General features: G+C 37.4%; 2 protein-coding genes and 1 pseudogene across 3 annotated transcripts in view; 2 read left to right on the plus strand and 1 right to left on the minus strand.

Annotated features, from left to right (window-relative positions):
- Nucleotides 1-3,912, minus strand: part of LOC107714850 (dual specificity testis-specific protein kinase 2-like) — a 27,563-nt gene extending 23,651 nt beyond the window's left edge. Inside the window, exon 1 of one of the 2 annotated variants that reach the window (XM_016520831.1) lies at nt 3,862-3,912. The gene's annotated coding sequence lies outside the window, so the exon portion shown is untranslated. The other variant, XM_016520830.1, reaches the window with a different exon arrangement.
- A 1,097-nt stretch (nt 3,913-5,009) lies between these two features.
- On the plus strand, nt 5,010-11,955 carry LOC107714855 (protein disulfide-isomerase TMX3-like; annotated as a pseudogene).
- Nucleotides 11,956-13,077: 1,122 nt separating this feature from the next.
- Nucleotides 13,078-17,899, plus strand: LOC107714854 (dermatan-sulfate epimerase-like protein). The gene has a single exon (XM_016520837.1). The coding sequence runs from the start codon at nt 13,627-13,629 to the stop codon at nt 17,203-17,205; it is 3,579 nt and encodes a 1,192-aa protein (XP_016376323.1). The 5' UTR covers nt 13,078-13,626; the 3' UTR covers nt 17,206-17,899.
- Nucleotides 17,900-18,164: the final 265 nt, after the last annotated feature.

The raw sequence follows: 18,164 nt of genomic DNA on the forward strand, positions 1-18,164 counted from the left end.
GCAAGTGAGCGCACCGGCGCCTCCATCTGTCCTGAAGTGAGCGCTACTGTTCAGCTTCCAGTCTCCGCACACACACTTAAACAGCGCACATTTCTCTAGGTTAACATTAGATTGAGCAGCCATGTAAAGTTGCTGCTACTTACATATTTCATATGATAAGCCATATTTGAGGTCGATGAATGATAGGTGAACGTTTGGATGTCCTGCCCAATGTACTGTATTACCATAGACCAGCCGTTAACGATCTGTTAGTCACGGACTACGTGACTTCGCCTGACTTCTGCGACTAAGCGACTAACAAATTTTGGTCGACCAAGCTTTTTCTGGTCGACTAACGATTAGTCGACTATTAGGGAGCAGCCCTATTAATAATACTATGTCCTATTATAGTTCCCATTTTTACAGTAACTGAACAACTGTATTGCTTTTATTTGAGTGAACAATCTATAGTGAAGGAAATGGTAGACTGAAAAGTTGATTATGAAAACGGCCGATCTTGAGCTGAGTCCCAGAAAATATCCTATTCCCATTTAAAAAAAAAAAAATTAAAAATTAAACAGAAGTAGCAAAATATTTAAAGGGAATAAAGATTCATTCCATGCCAACTTTAATTGAGAATAAAAACACTGTTTAGACACTTTATTTAATATCTTTTAAATGCTTGAAAGAAAATCTAAAAACCACTCTTTGACGTACTAACCATTATCAGCTATACTAAGCACTTTTTGCCCAATTGTTTAAGATAAAATTAAGGAAAACATGGGGAAATATGGTTAGGATAGTAAACACACCTGCCAAGTGCAAGCAGCTTAAATTTGACATTTCTTACAGTATCCAAACAAACAATACCCAATGGCATAAAAATAAATCACATAGACTATTTTCTGTAAATGAACACAGAATCAAACCATTCACACTCATTTCCCCTCATTCATCAGGAAAAACAAAAAACAGGACGGATACGGGATAAACACGGGGTCTCCTGTAACATTCCAGTTGTAAGCTTAGGAATGAAATCGGGAAATAAATAAATAACACAAAACTCTGCCAGGATCTAAACACTGCCTCCCATTTACATTTGAGTGCCACACCCCAGTAAAAAGCCACTTTAAAAGGACCAAACATTCACACAGGCCTTAAGGTGATGATACACGGGGCAACTTTTTGAGCTATGTTGCTGGGCAATGTTGCAGTCAACGAGTAACCAGGTGAGACACAGGGCCCACAACCGATCTAAAGTATCCAGTTAGAAATTTGTTGCCCATTCTCAATGGGAAAGTGCCCAAGCAACATTGCTCATAAAAGCTGCCCCATGTATCATCATCTTTAGGCTGCTCAACAGCTGGCTCTACTCACTACAGTGTGATGAATCAAGTCCATTTCTGTAGCTCCCTCACCCCACCCTCCCTTGTAATGAAGGAGCCAATCATATGTCTAACCTTCAATAACAATTAAGGTGGGCTGTCCCTCTATTTTTGTTTCTATAAACATACACTAAAATATGCGATTTACAGTAGAAAGCTACCAAAACTGTTGCACACTGAGGGTTGGAGAGTGTAAGAATGGCAGGACTACTGTTTTAGGTCATGATTCCAGTGGCAACATTCCACAGAGCTCACTTCAAACTTGACCTTCAGTTGGGACAGCCTTAAGGCCAGCCAACATTCAATGCTCAGCTTACTGCATGATTGGACCCATATACTAATCACCGTTTCCCAAAATAACACTCTCAGCCTGGAAATAAGCATGTCACATAGGGTCAAAAATTATGCACTGGGTTACTACAAAGGGGTTTCACCAAAACAACAGCAATGGCAGTAAGCTGATTGCAAACATTACACAATAAGACCTTATTCTGATCTAGCACTACTCTAATTTTTAACTGATATCTCATCTCATGATCTCTAGCAGCCAAAAAGACAAAAATCCCAAAAGAGGTTGTAATGCCTTCACATTCTACAGGTCATTCACAGGTATTTTAAATCACGTGATTAGACAATGCAACCCCATTTACTCATGGATTATGTGAACAACAGTATGTCTGACATTCCAAAGATTAGAAATAAGAAATGAGAACTTGAACATCTTGTACAGATTTTTCAGCTCATACCACACATTTTTTGCATGCATGCATTTAACATACTTTACAGTAAAGCTGTGTTTTTCATGAATCTGCTTAACACTTTAAAATCTGTTCTTAGACCCAAATAGGCCTATTAATGACCACAGTTAACAAGGTTAAACACATAATGCACTTCACAGTCAATATATAAAATTACAATAACGACTTATTTACAATTGAACGATTTTGTTTAATTAAAACCATCCTCATCTTTTTATCGCCAGGAACAAATACGTTAAGGAAACGATGGCAACGGTTCCTAGCGATCCATGTGAATTTGCAAACTGATTTGCACGCTAATTAATTGTGAGTATAGGATAAACCAGTCATGCTAATGTGTGTGTTACGGCGGTAAAGTTAGTTTGACGTTTGACATTCATTAGACATTCGGGTTTTTTGCCAATTAAACTCTTTGCAGCTTTTATGTTTTGAGCCCAAACTAACTCAGATAGACTCACAAGGCTTGATTTTTCAGATTATGCCTTTATTGTTTTTATATACAGTCCTGAAACCATATTTTTCACATGTTTTATATACTGTATCCACTTAAATTAATTAAACTCTGACAGTTTGAGATAAAGGTATCAAACTAACTGTAAAATATTCAGAATATTATTACCTATAATGCACAAGGCTTGTTTTTTCAGATTATGCCTTTACTGTTTTTATATACAGTACTGAATCCATATTTTTCATATGTTTTATATACTGTAAATTTTATTTTTTTTAATTCCTAGAAATTAAGCCTTGTGCAACATAACGGGCATATATTTATGTCTATCTGAGTTAGTTTGGGCTCAAAACATAAAAGCTGCAAAGAGTTTAATTGGCAAAAAACCCGAATGTCTAATGAATGTCAAACGTCAAACTAACTTTACCGCCGTGTGTGTGTTTTTTAACACGGTTTTCGTAGTTACTAGGGAAGCCAGCACAAAGCGGGCGCGAAGAAACATCTCGGAAGTGCAAGTGTTGCAATCCGAGATCGCATAATTGATGCTGACCGAAAGTGAACTCGGTTGCTGCAAAACAATAAGCGCCTGCATACCGCAGAGAATAGTGATCAGGTGCAACTGCATGCCGTCATTAAACTGTTACACATAAGTGGACACCAAAGCGCACTTTAATTGTTTATTGACACACGCGCCTAGTTCTCAAGTTTAACGCACTTTAAAACTAAAAAGAAAACACCCTATCATACACAAAGTTCGGTGTCTTACCTGCTTATCAGGCTTGAAAGTGAAGCAAATATATTCTGGCGGTCGAAATGCCTCACTTCGTCCCATTGCATTTTGCAACAGCAGACGAGGGCCATATACTGCAATCCATATATTCACATGTAGATATAACTGCTTGTTTTGACCGAGCGTCGGCTAGGCTATATTTGAACTCCAAGACAAACTAAACAACACAAGCACCGTGTGCGCGTCTTAAAACTTAATTTACCGAGACTATCACAACCATTCCGATAGAAACCCAATTTTAACATGCACAAGTAGACAACTGCGTATGTTTTGTCGCGCTATCCACAAACATGAAGCGGTCAAGAGAAAATAAATAACGCGCGAGCTCTTTCTATATCATGCCAGGCTCTTCGCTCAGTTTCTATATCCCGAACAAATTTAACAAGCAGTGAATCCCCAAAGACGTTATTCCATTTAGGGTGAGTGAAAATACAGTGAAGTAAATTCAAGAGACAACCACTTCCATAACAGTTGCCTCTCCCCACGGACCAAACTTACGTTTTCATTTGATGGAGATAGACGTCAACGTCAGCCATTGAGATACAAGAGACTCCTTAAACGGTACTGTTTTGAACCAATCACCGGGAAGGCAGATTGCATAGTGGGCGGGTATTCTGATTGATTGACTTGTTCTTGCTCGAATCAAAATGTTTCCTCAAGGTGCAGCTGTCCAATGACAAGCTTGCTTGTATGGCACACTAAAATACATAAACAAAGATACATTCACAATAATAAACAGTAATAAGGCCGTTTTCTAAACTACTATGAAGGCTTTAAATGCATTATATGCTATTATAGGATCGAAAACAATTGTAAGAACAATAAACAGCTGAGGAAAAAATGACTGACAACATTTACAGCATTTATTTCGTTAGAAATTGGTTAAGAAAAACGTAAAACTAATCCACTGTGCGTAAAATGTTGTGAACACAGGATTAAGTTAATGTAAGGATGCCCATTTATTTAAGCAGATCTGTATTCCAAATGGATTATTATGGCGCCATCTTTCGGGAGAGAAAGCAACATTTTTTTTCAAGAGAATACTACAGCAAGTACCATACTAAAAACAATATGCAATAGAGTTGCCAATTGTATAACAAAAACAACAATAATAATTTACCTACTTTATATTAAGCTTTCAAACATTTAAATTAATAATCTGATACAATGTATATTACAATGCATTATCTCTTTAAAAATACCTGCATGCAACTACATATATGCAGCCTAATTAATTTCTTAGATTTACACCGTTGATCCCTGCCCCTTAATTTACCCTTAAGCCTAATCAATTATTTATTTATTTGTTTTGACGTAAGTACATAGTAGTTAAAGACACCTAAATAAAGTGGGGTAATGACAACAAGAACAATATAATAATAATAATAATAATAATAATAATGGGAGAGTTTTAGTTAGTGATCACATTATTTAAATATTTAACATAGACTCATCACAGAACATGTTATTATACAAGGCCCTTTTGAGACTGATAGTGTTTGCTTGTCTTTGTTGTAGGCTACGCTGTAAAATACAAGACTGTGCGATGAAACATTCACCGCTGGTCCACAATCAATTTGTGGCCTAATTCTGTCCGTTCCTACCCCTCGGGGCAAAGGGGGTTAATCTAGTCAATCGGCCAAGAGTTTACTACCAGTTTGATGATTATGTCACTAACCTAACACTGACGCTGCTACCTGTAACATGTCAAGGCTATTGTACGGTTAATGACAAGATACGGATTGCAAGAATGCGAAATTTAATACTTACAGGTATGAACGCCTAGTAATTGTATGGACACCATGTTCGCTAACATAAACAGCAAAATACAAATCTCTTTAACACGATTGATTGACACGTAATCTGTGTCATTGCGTTTCTTTTTTAATAGCGCTTCTGTTGGTCATTGTTGTGGTGTCAGGATACGTGGAGGAACTCGATGACAAGTAAGTGTTATACATGAATAGGTACTAACTGTGCTTTAGTAGTAAAGCTGATGTCAGTGGAGCGTAGTTATTTTTGTTGCATAGCAACGTGCGGAGATCTACTGGAAGAAATGGCACTTAATGAGTCTGATTAATGAAAAGTGGGTTTGATGGAAATTTGTGTTTTTAATATTCTTTATCACAACTATATTTATTATGTGGGAACCATTTTATAAAAGTAATAAGGTACACAAGGCCTGCTGCTTTGTAATTTTTTTTAATTATATTTTTTATTATGCTTCCATTTACAACAAACAAACAAGGTACATAAACACATCACATAATCTAACAACACGTGAACAGCCTTAGGTTGAGCATAACCAGTGACAAACAAGATCACAATAAACCAATAATAAAGAAGAAAAGAAAAGAAAAGAAATAAATAGAACAAATAAAACAAAACAAACCAAAAGGGGCTTTTTACATTAGTTTATACATGCCCCAAAAACGAAATCAATTTGAGAGCTTTCTTGTTTTTAACCAATTCTAAAGATTTGCACAAAATTTTAACCTCATTCATCCACTGGTTAAAGTTGGGTTTAGATTTAAACCATCTACATTTATGAATGAAAAACTTTCCAAGACAAAGCAAGAAATTAATAACAAAATCCAACTCTTTGTTTTCCAGACAAATACCAAACCTATTTAACTTCATCGTAAGGGGTGGGAGTTCAACCTCTCTAGACTGCTGCTTTGTAAATAGTCACAGCTAAAAGGGTTGCCTGTAGGCAACTCTAATTTGTCAAGGCTTGTGGTTTGTCATATTACTTATTGCATAGATAGATATCAATGTGTGATTGACTGCATTAAACATTTCCCTTTTACAGGTTTAAGGAATACCTAAAAAATGAACTCTGGCTGGTGGAGGTGAGAGTGTATACAGTGCAGTTTAATTTATGCAGTTTTATGTTGTGTGATATGTTTACTTTGTATCTTTGTGTCATGCCCGCTGTGTGGTATCATGCTTTTTTTTTTAAATATATTTTGCAGTTTTATACACCATGGTGCGCATACTGTCACACATTCGAGCCAATATGGTATGAAGTTGGTGCAGAGCTGAAGAGTATGGGCTCTCCTGTTAATGTTGGCAAGATTGATACCACAGTGCACACAAGTGGGTTCAGTTCACGTCTATAAAAGTGTGTATGTTGGAAAACTTAAATTACATTGATTGCATACCTAAAATCATACATTATTTTAGCAAGAACTGCATTTGTGCCATACCCCCTCTAGATGAAAGTTATATCTGCTGTTGTAGCTTGGTTTGAGATGACAGTAATGGTAATGCCACACCAGGCCATTGCTTAGCAACCAATTAGTATGCTACTTAAATGGCAGGATAGGCTTACCTGCTGTTTAATGGGATTAGTTAAGCAGGCCTCATGCATACATGAGACTCAGTACTTGAAATGTATACGTAGTATGCGTTGAGTCTGTATCTTGTTAACCAGATGGCCATATGGCATAAGTTGCATTTCAGCAATTAGAAATCTCTTTAGTTTCTTGGAATTAGGTTGTTCAGTGTCTGCCTTTTGCTGCCATTGTCTTCCGACTGCATAATCTTCTTATTATTAAGTTTACACATAAGCTTTCTGGGTAAATGAAATGTAGCCCATGTCTTGTGTTTTACCCCCCACCATGAATACACTCTGTTATTAATTAGATTAGACTAGACTAGACTAGTTTAAAAAAAGGGGGGGAAAATCAAAGCAAATTAACAATTATTGTGATTTACTAATGATATAGCTAACATAACACTTTAGGTAATAACATGAATAGTACTGCTATTATTATCTCCAATATTATGTTTGTTTACTAATTTATAAAAACAATAAAACAGAAATAATGTTTGCAAAAAACTAGAATGCTTAATCTCTCTGTCTTTAGGTATTGCTTCAGAGTTTAATATTCGTGGATATCCAACCATAAAACTGTGAGTTAATGCCTAATTATCATATACAGTGGTGTGAAAAAGTTTTTGCCCCCTTCCTGTTTTTTTAATTGTTTGCATATTTGTCACACTTAAAAGATTCAGATCATCAAACTAATTTTAATATTACACAAAGATAACCTGAGTACTTAATAATAATACAGACAATAATTATTATTAATAACCAAGAATTGTTCATGCTGTATGATGTGTTTGACTCTGTTCTGTTCTTTTAATAAGGTTTAAAGGAGATCTGTCTTTTGACTACAAAGGACCTAGAACAAAGGATGCTATTATTGAATTCACCAACAGAGTTTCAGGGTAATTTAGGAGTAAATTTCACCATAATGAATTGTCTTGTGTCTTTCGTGTTCTGCATAGATTTTAGTCTCATGTCAATGCTAGTTGTAATTCTCCTCATGCTATCCCCTTGACCTTTTTTCTTTAATCTAGACCTGCGGTAAGATCACTCTCTAGTGTTCAGTTGTTCCAGCATGTTATGAGTTATCATGATCTTATCTTCGTTTACATTAGACGGGAGTCACTCCTTAAGGTAAACATTATGTAAAATTAATATAGGTCATATTTACATACAGCGAATGAATTATGATGGAATAGGAATAAAATGAAAACTATTGAACACTGGAGCATGAGTTCACAAATACCACTGCTACTGGATAGTATTTTATTTTAAAGTTGTATTGTTGTATAAATAAACTTTATGAATAGATTTATTGCATAGTTATATAGAAATGGTTAGTATAATATACTACTAGTGAAATGTAATGTACATTATTTTTCTTTTTTAAACAGAAGGAATACTACAAAGCTGCTACTGAATATATTGTCCACACATATTTTTTTTACTGCATCTGAGGAAGTCCTCCCAAAGGTAAGACTTTCACTTATCTGAGGAAAATATCTCTGTAAAATAATCAGCTTCTTAGAAAAAAAACCCTGATTCAATTCATTACTGATTTTCTCCATAGGCGGTCACTCTGCAGGATGTTCCCGCCATTGCTGTGTTCAAAGACGGGACGTACTACCTTTACAATGGTAAGATGTACTACTTTCGGTGCATCACTTTATTAAGCAAACATCTGAAACTAATAGGATCTGTAAGCAGCAAAATAAAATCTCAGCGTCTGAGCTCTAGGCTGTTTCCTCTCATCGCCTCTCGAAGGGTGCCGTTCCACTGGGGTATAGAGGGGAGGTGGTAGTGAAATGCCAGGGCATCGAGGCAGAGTGTCACTAGGAAAGGGCACCAATAATGGGAATTAGGGAGGCTTGAAGAACGATGCAGCACCCTCAAAACAAACACTAGCCCACGATAGCCGTTTATCCTCAGGGTGTTGATCTGCTGGACTTCCCCATTGTTGAAGTAGGTCTTTTGAAGCCAGTAGTTTAGCAGGAAGGGATCAGCGCACTGAACCTGGACCCAAAACACTGCACTGTCGGACGAGTCCTCCATGATATGAATAGTTAGCACATCCATGGAGCAAGGTTAAAAGACAAGGTGTAGAATGTGACGTCTGCAGGAGATGTTATATATCACCATCTTCTAGATTACCTTAAAAAAAAATACAGATTTTATTATATTTTTAAAATTGAAAGGTTTGTTTTTTGAGTATATAGTGCCATATTATGGCCAACTCTTGTGTTATCACTGTTAAAAAAAACTTTATGTTAATGTCAATCCATGTAATTGTCAGCTCAACCTAAAGTAAAAAAAAGGTTGCACATTAAAATACTGTCGGACGAGTCCTCCATGATATGAATAGTTAGCACATCCATGGAGCAAGGTTAAAAGACAAGGTGTAGAATGTGGCGTCTGCAGGAGATGTTATATATCACCATCTTCTAGATTACCTTAAAAAAAATACAGATTTTATTATATTTTTAAAATTGAAAGGTTTGTTTTTTGAGTATATAGTGCCATATTATGGCCAACTCTTGTGTTATCACTGTTAAAAAAAACTTTATGTTAATGTCAATCCATGTAATTGTCAGCTCAACCTAAAGTAAAAAAAAGGTTGCACATTAAAATATATTTACAAATAATTGTTAATTTGAAAAACACAGAAAGACATTGTGATGTATTCAGCACACTCTACAAATCATTCTCTTTTGAGCATATGTATGTGATACACAGTTTACACAGACCATTTGCAAATAAGCAGTCTACTGTTATGAAGTTTATGAATCACTTACCTGACAATATTTACTTTTTTAAAGTGTCACTTTTTGTAACAGAAATCACATTGCAATCCACCTAAAAACAGGTATAAACAGTAAATAAAAAAAACAAAAAAAACAATGGCACAAAAAAGTTTAAGATTACAGGTCACAGCATACCAATATATTTGATATACACATTTACATTTTCCCAGTAATTTGGCCATTTAGGGCACTGGAATTAAGGTTACTTTCTTAGTACTAGTTATGTCAGAAGTACTTACCCATGGTTTTATATTCTTGTTCTTGTATGTTTACAAGTGAAAAAAAACTTTTGTGAAGACATTATAATTACAGTAATTGGTATCTTACTATTGTATTCCAAAAGATGAGAATACAGAGACAGTAAAGTGTTCCAGCTCTCTACCGTCTTGTGGCTTATTCTGAACATTTCGTCTGGGCTAACATCCAGTACACTCCCTTTAAGTCAACAGCTTGACTGTGTGCATGTAACACATTTTGCATAATTTAATGCACAGTCAGTGAACAGAAACACTTTGTTTTGTTAATAAAATGAAAGATAATTTGTTTCTTATGATTACACATTTTAGATTAAACATTGCCGAGTACTTTTACTTTGCATATTGTTTGCACAGGCTTGACGGTGACACTTAATAAGTGTAGGGCTATTTAACACATGAAAACATTAAATGTACATGAAGTAATAGCATGTTTAATCTCACTTGTCTTATCATTCCTATAGAAATAGTTGATGGTGATTTGTCTTCCTGGATAAATCGAGAACGTTTTCCCTCTTACTTCCAAATTGATAGCTTCAGTCTGTACCAGATGGGAGAACTAAGTAAGCCTGTTTTTCTTTATAAACATGGAGAATATATATATATATATAAAACATTTTTTTTTTCATTTATTTGACTTATTTTCTTATACCCTTTATAGTTAACAAACTGCAACATTAATTAACACCATTTTTGTGATTGCTACATTTTTTGCCACTAGGTGATAAAACATAACTGGCATGATGACTTTCTGCCAAGATCCAGTATTTATGTGTGAAAATGATGCTTTGACAGATTATGATTATGTGAGCTTTGCGTTCATACATAATTTATTGTGATGCTGTTCACTTCTCACACTTCCCTCAAAGGTAAACTTGTGGCATTGGCAGTAGTAGATGAGAAGAATCCGCCTGAAAAAAGCATTCGGTAAGCAACATCAGAAAATGTGTTTATTCTTTTTTTGTTTTTCATTATTTCCCACTCTAACGCTCAAAATTGATCCCTTTAGTTACAAAACTCTGATGGAAAGGCTGTCAACTGAATACAGAGATCATTACAAAAGGTAAGTAACAAATGTATATGGAACATGAAGAGAAGGTGCCAAATATCATATTATTTGTTAACAAAGAAAATATAGATTTTTTTTTTCTCCTAGTGATTACCAGTTTGGTTATATGGATGGTAATGAATATATCAACGGTTTAATTATGGGGTGAGTTGAATTGGACACAAAGATTTTAGGAGTTGCAAAGTGCAGGAACTGTATTTAAAGCCATTGGCATTGATACAACGTCAAAAATTATATACATTACAGAAGTCTATTCTGTGCACATATTTTTTTGTATAATCACCACTAATATGTTTCTTCTCAGAGAAGTTGAGATGCCCTTCATCATTGTGTTAAATATGACCATTGATGGATACTGTCTACCAGAAAGTAAGATTGAGACCATTGAGGATTTACTTCGCTTCTTAAACAGTGTTCTGGATGGCAGTGCAAAGGTATGTGGAGGGAGATACTTTCCTGTCCGTCTTTTCTGTCACATTCCTGTGAAATACATTGTGCCTTTTCTAATAAAATTTATTTTTTCCCCAATCAGCTACTCGGAGGAAATGGATTTTTGCAGCACACTAAACGAGTTTTTAATAAAGCAAGGTCTACTGTGGTGGTAAAGACTGACTAACACTCTATTATTTTGGCAAAAGGATAGATTTACTCTTATTTAATTTTTTTCCTCAAATATTTACTACAAGCTTAACACACCAAAACCAAAACACATGGCTGATCACATCCTCATCAAATATTTACTTGAGGCTAATATTTAGGACACTGTTGTCTTAGTAACTAATATAAATCTCCCTGATCTCAGTCAATGTTCCAGGCAGCTCCATTCTTCTCCTGTTTTGTGTTTGGACTACCAGTGGGTATAGTTGTGCTGGTTATCTGGCGCACATGTACTGCTGTACCAGCAGATGATGAGAAACCTGTGGAAGGAGCTACAGCAAGTCCTGCTTTAGATGCACATGGGAGGAAGGCAAAAGAAATGCAGCCTGACAGCATTGAAAAAACCTCTGAAGCAAAGAAAGAGGATTAACATGGACTGTTTACTTAAGATCGTGTTAATCTTTACAATATCATTACATGTAATACTGTTTTTTCCCTTTTTTTATAAATTGTCTTCAGTGTACAGTATATTGTTGATATTGTGGTTGCTTTCTTTATCAAATAAAGTTCATATACCTTGAATGAACATAATTTATTTTATTTAACTTCCCCTCCCCCTCCCCCCTGATTTTCCCCCTGAAAATCTGTGGAATGACTTGAAGTCTGCAGTGCACAAATGGTCACCATCAAATTGAACTGAACGTGGGCAGTTCTGCAAAGAGTGGGCAAATATTGCAAAGTTAGTAGAGACAGAGACAGATCCCAACAGACTAAAGGCTGTAATTAAAGCAAAATGTGGTTCAACAAAATACTGACACGAGGGTGTGAAACCTTTTCCAACTTTTTAAAATTTATTATTATTTATATATTTTTTATTCTTTATATTGTTATTTATTATTCTGACATGTTGGTGTTATATCTTTCACTTAGATGTTAAGTTGCACTGAGTAAATACAGCTGGATAAAACAAAAACTGTCCGTCTTCATTTCATTTCAACACAATTTGATTATTTTAATAGGGGGGGTTCTATACCCACTGTACACTCTAAAAAATGCTGGGTTGTTTCAACCCAACTTTGGGTCAAATATGGACTAACCCAACGGTGTTCATATTTATGATACTTTTTTTTTTATTGTACTTTCTGTTGGAGCTCCTTGTGTGTTACTTTTGTAAGCATGAAAGAGTGTGCTTCTCAACGCATTACTGTGACCTGTCTACTTAAGTAAAATTGCTCAAACTATATTCTGACTTGTGCCTAAATTATATTAAATATTTGATATAAAAAAATGCACTTTATATTAGTATATCAAATTCGTTTATTAGTTATAAATCAAACGACCTGAATACCGGGAATGTAGTTTAATAAAACCCCTCATGTGATATTACGCCGCCATCTATCGACCATATTAAAAATCGCTAATGCCGACAGTGATAGTTGTAGGCTACAAGATAACTTGGAAGATGGAAAAAGCGACTTGCCTTCTAACACCGAGACAGTTTTCTGACAGAAGACGAATTTGATGGAGGAAATGTAACCCTACAGCCTAAAAAGTGACATTGAAATGGCATTATGGATTCTGTCTGTCTTTGCTTCAGATGACAAAACATCACCACTTAGACAAACGACACAGAAAGCGGGACATTTCCTTCACCTCAAAGTGGATTAATGGATTATCTCGCTTTTTCGTGTCACAAGATGATTAAAAGGCGTTAAGAGTTACTTCACATGGTTCTGTGAATTGTTACTGCCGACCGCTGCAACTTTCTGGAAAACTGTCTTCCATAAGTCCCGCGGGAAGCAAACTTGTAATGACGGATTCTGAAAACGGAAGTTTCTTTGACACACAGTCTGCATTTATTTTATTTCCGTTATGACATTTAGTGCTGACATCGTTTTAAATAGCGAGACTGATATTAAAACTTTTCAAATAATACGGAAATAAATGCGGAAGAATTTGTGGGTTTATCAAGTTTTAGTTTAGACGGATAACCATTTATGGGAGTTATTAAAATAATGTTTTCTCAAGGAAATGTGAACGCTTCCTACTGGCTACGTAAATACCGCCATAGTCATTTGGATTTTTGCCTGAAAGGAAAAAAATATCTGCAGCTCTACATGTGAGTACAAGTTGGACTAATAACAAATTTTTGGCCGCTTTGGAGGAGGAGCTTTTAAAGAGAAAAGCACCACATCTGTTTCTTGGATCATGGTCATGGAGAACTTGCAGAGGTCTGCGGTTTTGCTCTGTGTCTTGGCTGTGGGACTTACTTTCTGTGGAATTTCGTCTGCCTCAGACAGATACGTGCCTTTGAATGAACACCAAACAGACAATACCACCTTGTCAGCACACCCCAAGCTATACTTTGATCTGACAGAATTGCGTTTGATGAAACAAAGGGCCACCACCACGCATAGACACATATTTAAAGTTATTCGAAATGCTGTTTCTGTTATGTTATCCAGTGCAGCTGTTTACCAGCCTCCGGTGAGGCATGAGGATTTCGGCAAGAAATGGAATGAGATCTATGGTAACAATTTGCCCCCTCTTGCACTATACTGTCTGCTTCAACCTGAGGATGCTACCGCCTCTCAATTTTTGATTGAGTACATGGACCGAATGGTGGCATATCCAGATTGGACAGTGTCCAGTGCGCCAAATGACGAGGTCCCAATCGCCCACTCTCTCACTGGGTTTGCCACAGCATATGATATAATTTACACCTTTCTTGACACCCGGAGAAGATTGCGTTATCTCAAGAAAATACGATCTGTTACCGAGGAGCTTTTCGAGCTTTCCAAGCACAGAGGATGGGGAAAGCAGTTTCTACAGAACCACCAGACAACTAATATACTAGCCATTCTCATTGGTGCTCTTGTGGCGGGGGAACATAATGACCCAGAGACGATGATATGGAAGCAGATATCAGTGAACTACATGGAAAAGACCATGTTTCTTCTCAGCCACATTGTCGATGGCTCTCTCGATGAGGGTGTTGCGTACGGTAGCTACACAGCAAAATCCATCACTCAGTATGTTTACTTAGCATTGCGTCATTTTCAGATAGACAACACACAGAACAACTGGCTCAGAGCTCACTTCATGTTTTACTTTGCTACACTGCTTCCTGGATTTCAAAGAACAGTTGGCATTGCAGACTCCAATTACAACTGGTTCTATGGGCCAGAGAGCCAGCTTGTGTTTCTGGATGCATATGTGCTCCGAAATGGCTCAGGAAACTGGCTGGCAGAGCAGATTAGGAAGCATCGTCCTAAAGACGGACACATGATGCAATCAGCAGCCCAACGCTGGGCTACTTTACATACAGAGTACATATGGTATGACTCTGACTTAACTCCACAGCCTCCACCTGACTTTAACAAAGCAACCATGCACGTTTTCTCCAACTGGGGTGTGGTGACGTATGGAGCAGGGTTACCACAAACTCAGGGTAATACTTTTGTGTCATTTAAATCTGGAAAATTAGGAGGGCGAGCGGTGTATGATATTGTCCATGCACAACCGTACTCTTGGGTAGAAGGCTGGACGAACTTTAACCCCGGGCACGAGCACCCTGATCAAAACTCCTTTACTTTTGCACCAAATGGACAGGTGTTTGTCTCTGAGGCCTTGTATGGTCCTAAATACAGCTATCTTAACAATGTGCTGGTATTTGCCCCCTCACCCACCAGCCAGTGTAATCAGCCATGGGAAGGACAGTTGGGGGAATGTTCAAAGTGGTTACGATGGGGAGAAAAGGAAGTCGGGGATACCGCTGGGGAGGTCATTGCAGCTTCATCGCATCAGGACATGTTGTTTGTGAGTGGAGAGTCTGTGTCAGCCTATTCATCTTCCATGAAGCTAAAGAGTGTGTATCGGGCACTTGTGCTTCTCAACTCTCAAACATTACTTGTGCTGGACCACATTGAGAAACACGAGCGCTCCCCTCTCAGTTCTCTCAGTGCGTTTTTTCATAACCTTGACATTGATTTCAGGTACGTTCCTCACAGATCATTTGGAAAATACAGTGGGGCTCTGATGGATGTGTGGGACGCACATTACAAAATGTTCTGGCTGGACGCTCAAGGATCCAGCCCTGTTGCCAGGATACAAGAGGCAGAACAGGCTGCCGAATTCAAAAAGAGATGGACGCAGTACATAAACGTGACCTTTCCCATGGAGAACCCTGTCACTAGAGTGGCTTATTTGATGCATGGCCCATACACCAAGGTCTCGGACTGTAGATTCATAGACAACAGTAAAAATGGAGTAAAAATATCAGTGACTCTTAATGACACAGAGACTGTTGTGTCAGTTGTAACAAACTACGAAGACATTGAGGCTAGACATGGCTACTTGGGCTTTGCAGGCTTTGCTAAAACAGAAGACAACAGAAGAATAGTTCAGTTTGGCCGGGGAATTCAAACCTTGCCTAGTCAAGTCACCAATGATTTTGTGTTTGACTTTGGATTGGTGGTTAACATCTCTGTGGTATTGACTTTATGTCTTGCTTTAGGTTTCGTAATGAAAAAAAGGAAGTTTCATGTGTCGTTCAATATGCTAATTCATTGCACTCTGGTCTGTGTGCTGTTGTTGTGGGTGACTGAACTTTTGTCTCTTTTTAATGGCTGTGAACAGCTCTTGTGCAATGTTAAATCAAAAGACAGCAGCATATTTGATGGAACAGACTCTAGTGTCCATGACCTCCTCCCCATCATCACCATCACATCCATGCCAGGCTCGGGCGCGGAGATCCTCCAGCACCTTTTTGATAATAGCTCTGACTTTGTATTCCTCCAGATCCCTTCGGCCTACCTGCGGTTCCCTGTATCTCCTTTCGTATCTCTGGTGGACGCTTGTGAGTGGTCTAAAGCAGATGCGCAAAATGGACGATTTCGGGTCATTCAGGGATGGTTCCATTCCATAGTCCACAATGTGAAACTGCACCTGCAAAATATTCAATTGCACCAGAGCAATGATGACATAGAAAGTAAAGTCAAAGAAAAAGGACAAAGAAAGAGAAGAATGCTGCTATCAGAGCAAACAAGGACAGGGGACGGCAAGGGTACCCATACGGACATCGGATACATACAAGAGCTCAGGCAGCACCTGGTGAAGTACCCAAATGCCCGGCCGGTGCTGAACATGGCCAGTGGAGGCTGGTTCTTGAAGCTGCCGTATCTTCAAGAGGTCATAGGTCGCTCACTTCGCTCAGTTCATGTTGTCAGAGACCCACGTGCATGGATTTATCTAATGCTCTACAGCAGCAAGCCAAGCCTGTACTTACGTAAGAATATTAAAAGGCACATTGTCAACATTTTTAAGCAGAACAGTGATGGTGTGGATCAGGGCTGTGCTATAGTGGACTCACAGTTCCTTCCTTTAAAGAAGATCCTTTCCCAGCCAGATCCCAACCCTGTCCAGCTTCTAGCTCAGCTATGGCTGGCTCACAATTCAGCAGGACTCAAGGTGAGCGCAAGCCTCCCCCAACACACTTACCTTATAGTCAAATTTGAAGATGTTGTATATTTTCCTGAAGAGACAGCGAGAAAGATACATAACTTTCTTGGAATACCAGTTGCACCAGCTGCGTTAAACCAGCTGACATTTACCACATCTACAAATCTGTATAATCTGATATATGAAGGAGATATATCACCTGCCAAAATCAACATGTGGAAGGAGAATATGGCTGTAGATGAGATTAAACTCATTGAAGACACATGCTGGCCTGTGATGGAGAGGCTGGGTTATAAAAGACATACAGGCAGGCATTCATTTTTGTAAATGTTTTTGCATTTTTCATACTGTGCCTGAAGATTATATTTTTGGAGGAAGTAGGCTTTGTCAGTATGACAAATAACAAATGTTGCCTTTTCTGCAAAGTCATATGAACAATTGTTTTGTGCTCTGAGTATATTTAGGCAATGTTTATGTATTATTTAAATCTTACAGGCAAAACTGGGGCTAGAATGTCTAGATGTTCTTAAGAACAAAAAGTGATTACTCACCATTGAAGATGGGGAACAGATGCAAAACTTGGATCACAAATACATCCAGTTTGACTGGAAGACAAAATTATGGTATTTCCCACCAGATGGGTGGCTAACAGTATTTTTTCAGTGTTATGTTGTGAGATATGTTGTTGTAATTTTGATTTTATAAGCAAACTGAATGTCATTTTCATAGTCATTTTTCCACCTAGAGACCTTATTGTTTGCATTTAGAAGATTAATGTTTAAAAATCCCAAAGTTGTGAGTCTGCCTCATCCAGGGGCACCGTAATGGGGGGAAAGGTTAGGGAGATTCGGGCCCGACAAGGAAGATGGGGCCTGAATACAGAAAATAAGTATGACCTATGATGAGGTACCAGTTCATATGTACAATCTCTCTGTGACTGTACAATCAAATCAGTTCATTGACTTGAAGGGAAAAATGTCTTGACACATCAATTGTCTTTTTTTGGTGCGTGAATATGTATATATTTTTCTGTTGTTTCTTTGCATCCCTATATAAACTATATATCAAAAACCAATAGCAAATCCATCTTACTTTTCTGAAAATTGTATCTTTCACTCATGATGTAATCATAAATGGAACATTTAATAACCCAAACAAGTATTTCTCATCTTAATGGGTAACTTTTTTAAATGCAGTTTCAAGAGAAAACTAATGCGAAATGTTTTAAAAGCCACAATGCAAATGGATTTTCCATGGCACCACATGCATATGGAGTGTAATCATCA

Source organism: Sinocyclocheilus rhinocerous, unplaced genomic scaffold, assembly GCF_001515625.1.
Source record: "Sinocyclocheilus rhinocerous isolate Xijiao unplaced genomic scaffold, SAMN03320098_v1.1 scaffold1350, whole genome shotgun sequence".
NCBI classification, from domain to species: domain Eukaryota; kingdom Metazoa; phylum Chordata; class Actinopteri; order Cypriniformes; family Cyprinidae; genus Sinocyclocheilus; species Sinocyclocheilus rhinocerous.

Coding starts and splice junctions, on each gene's coding strand:
- LOC107714854 (XM_016520837.1), top strand. CDS start 13,627: ATGGTCATGGAGAACTTGCAGAGGTCTGCGGTTTTGCTCTGTGTCTTG.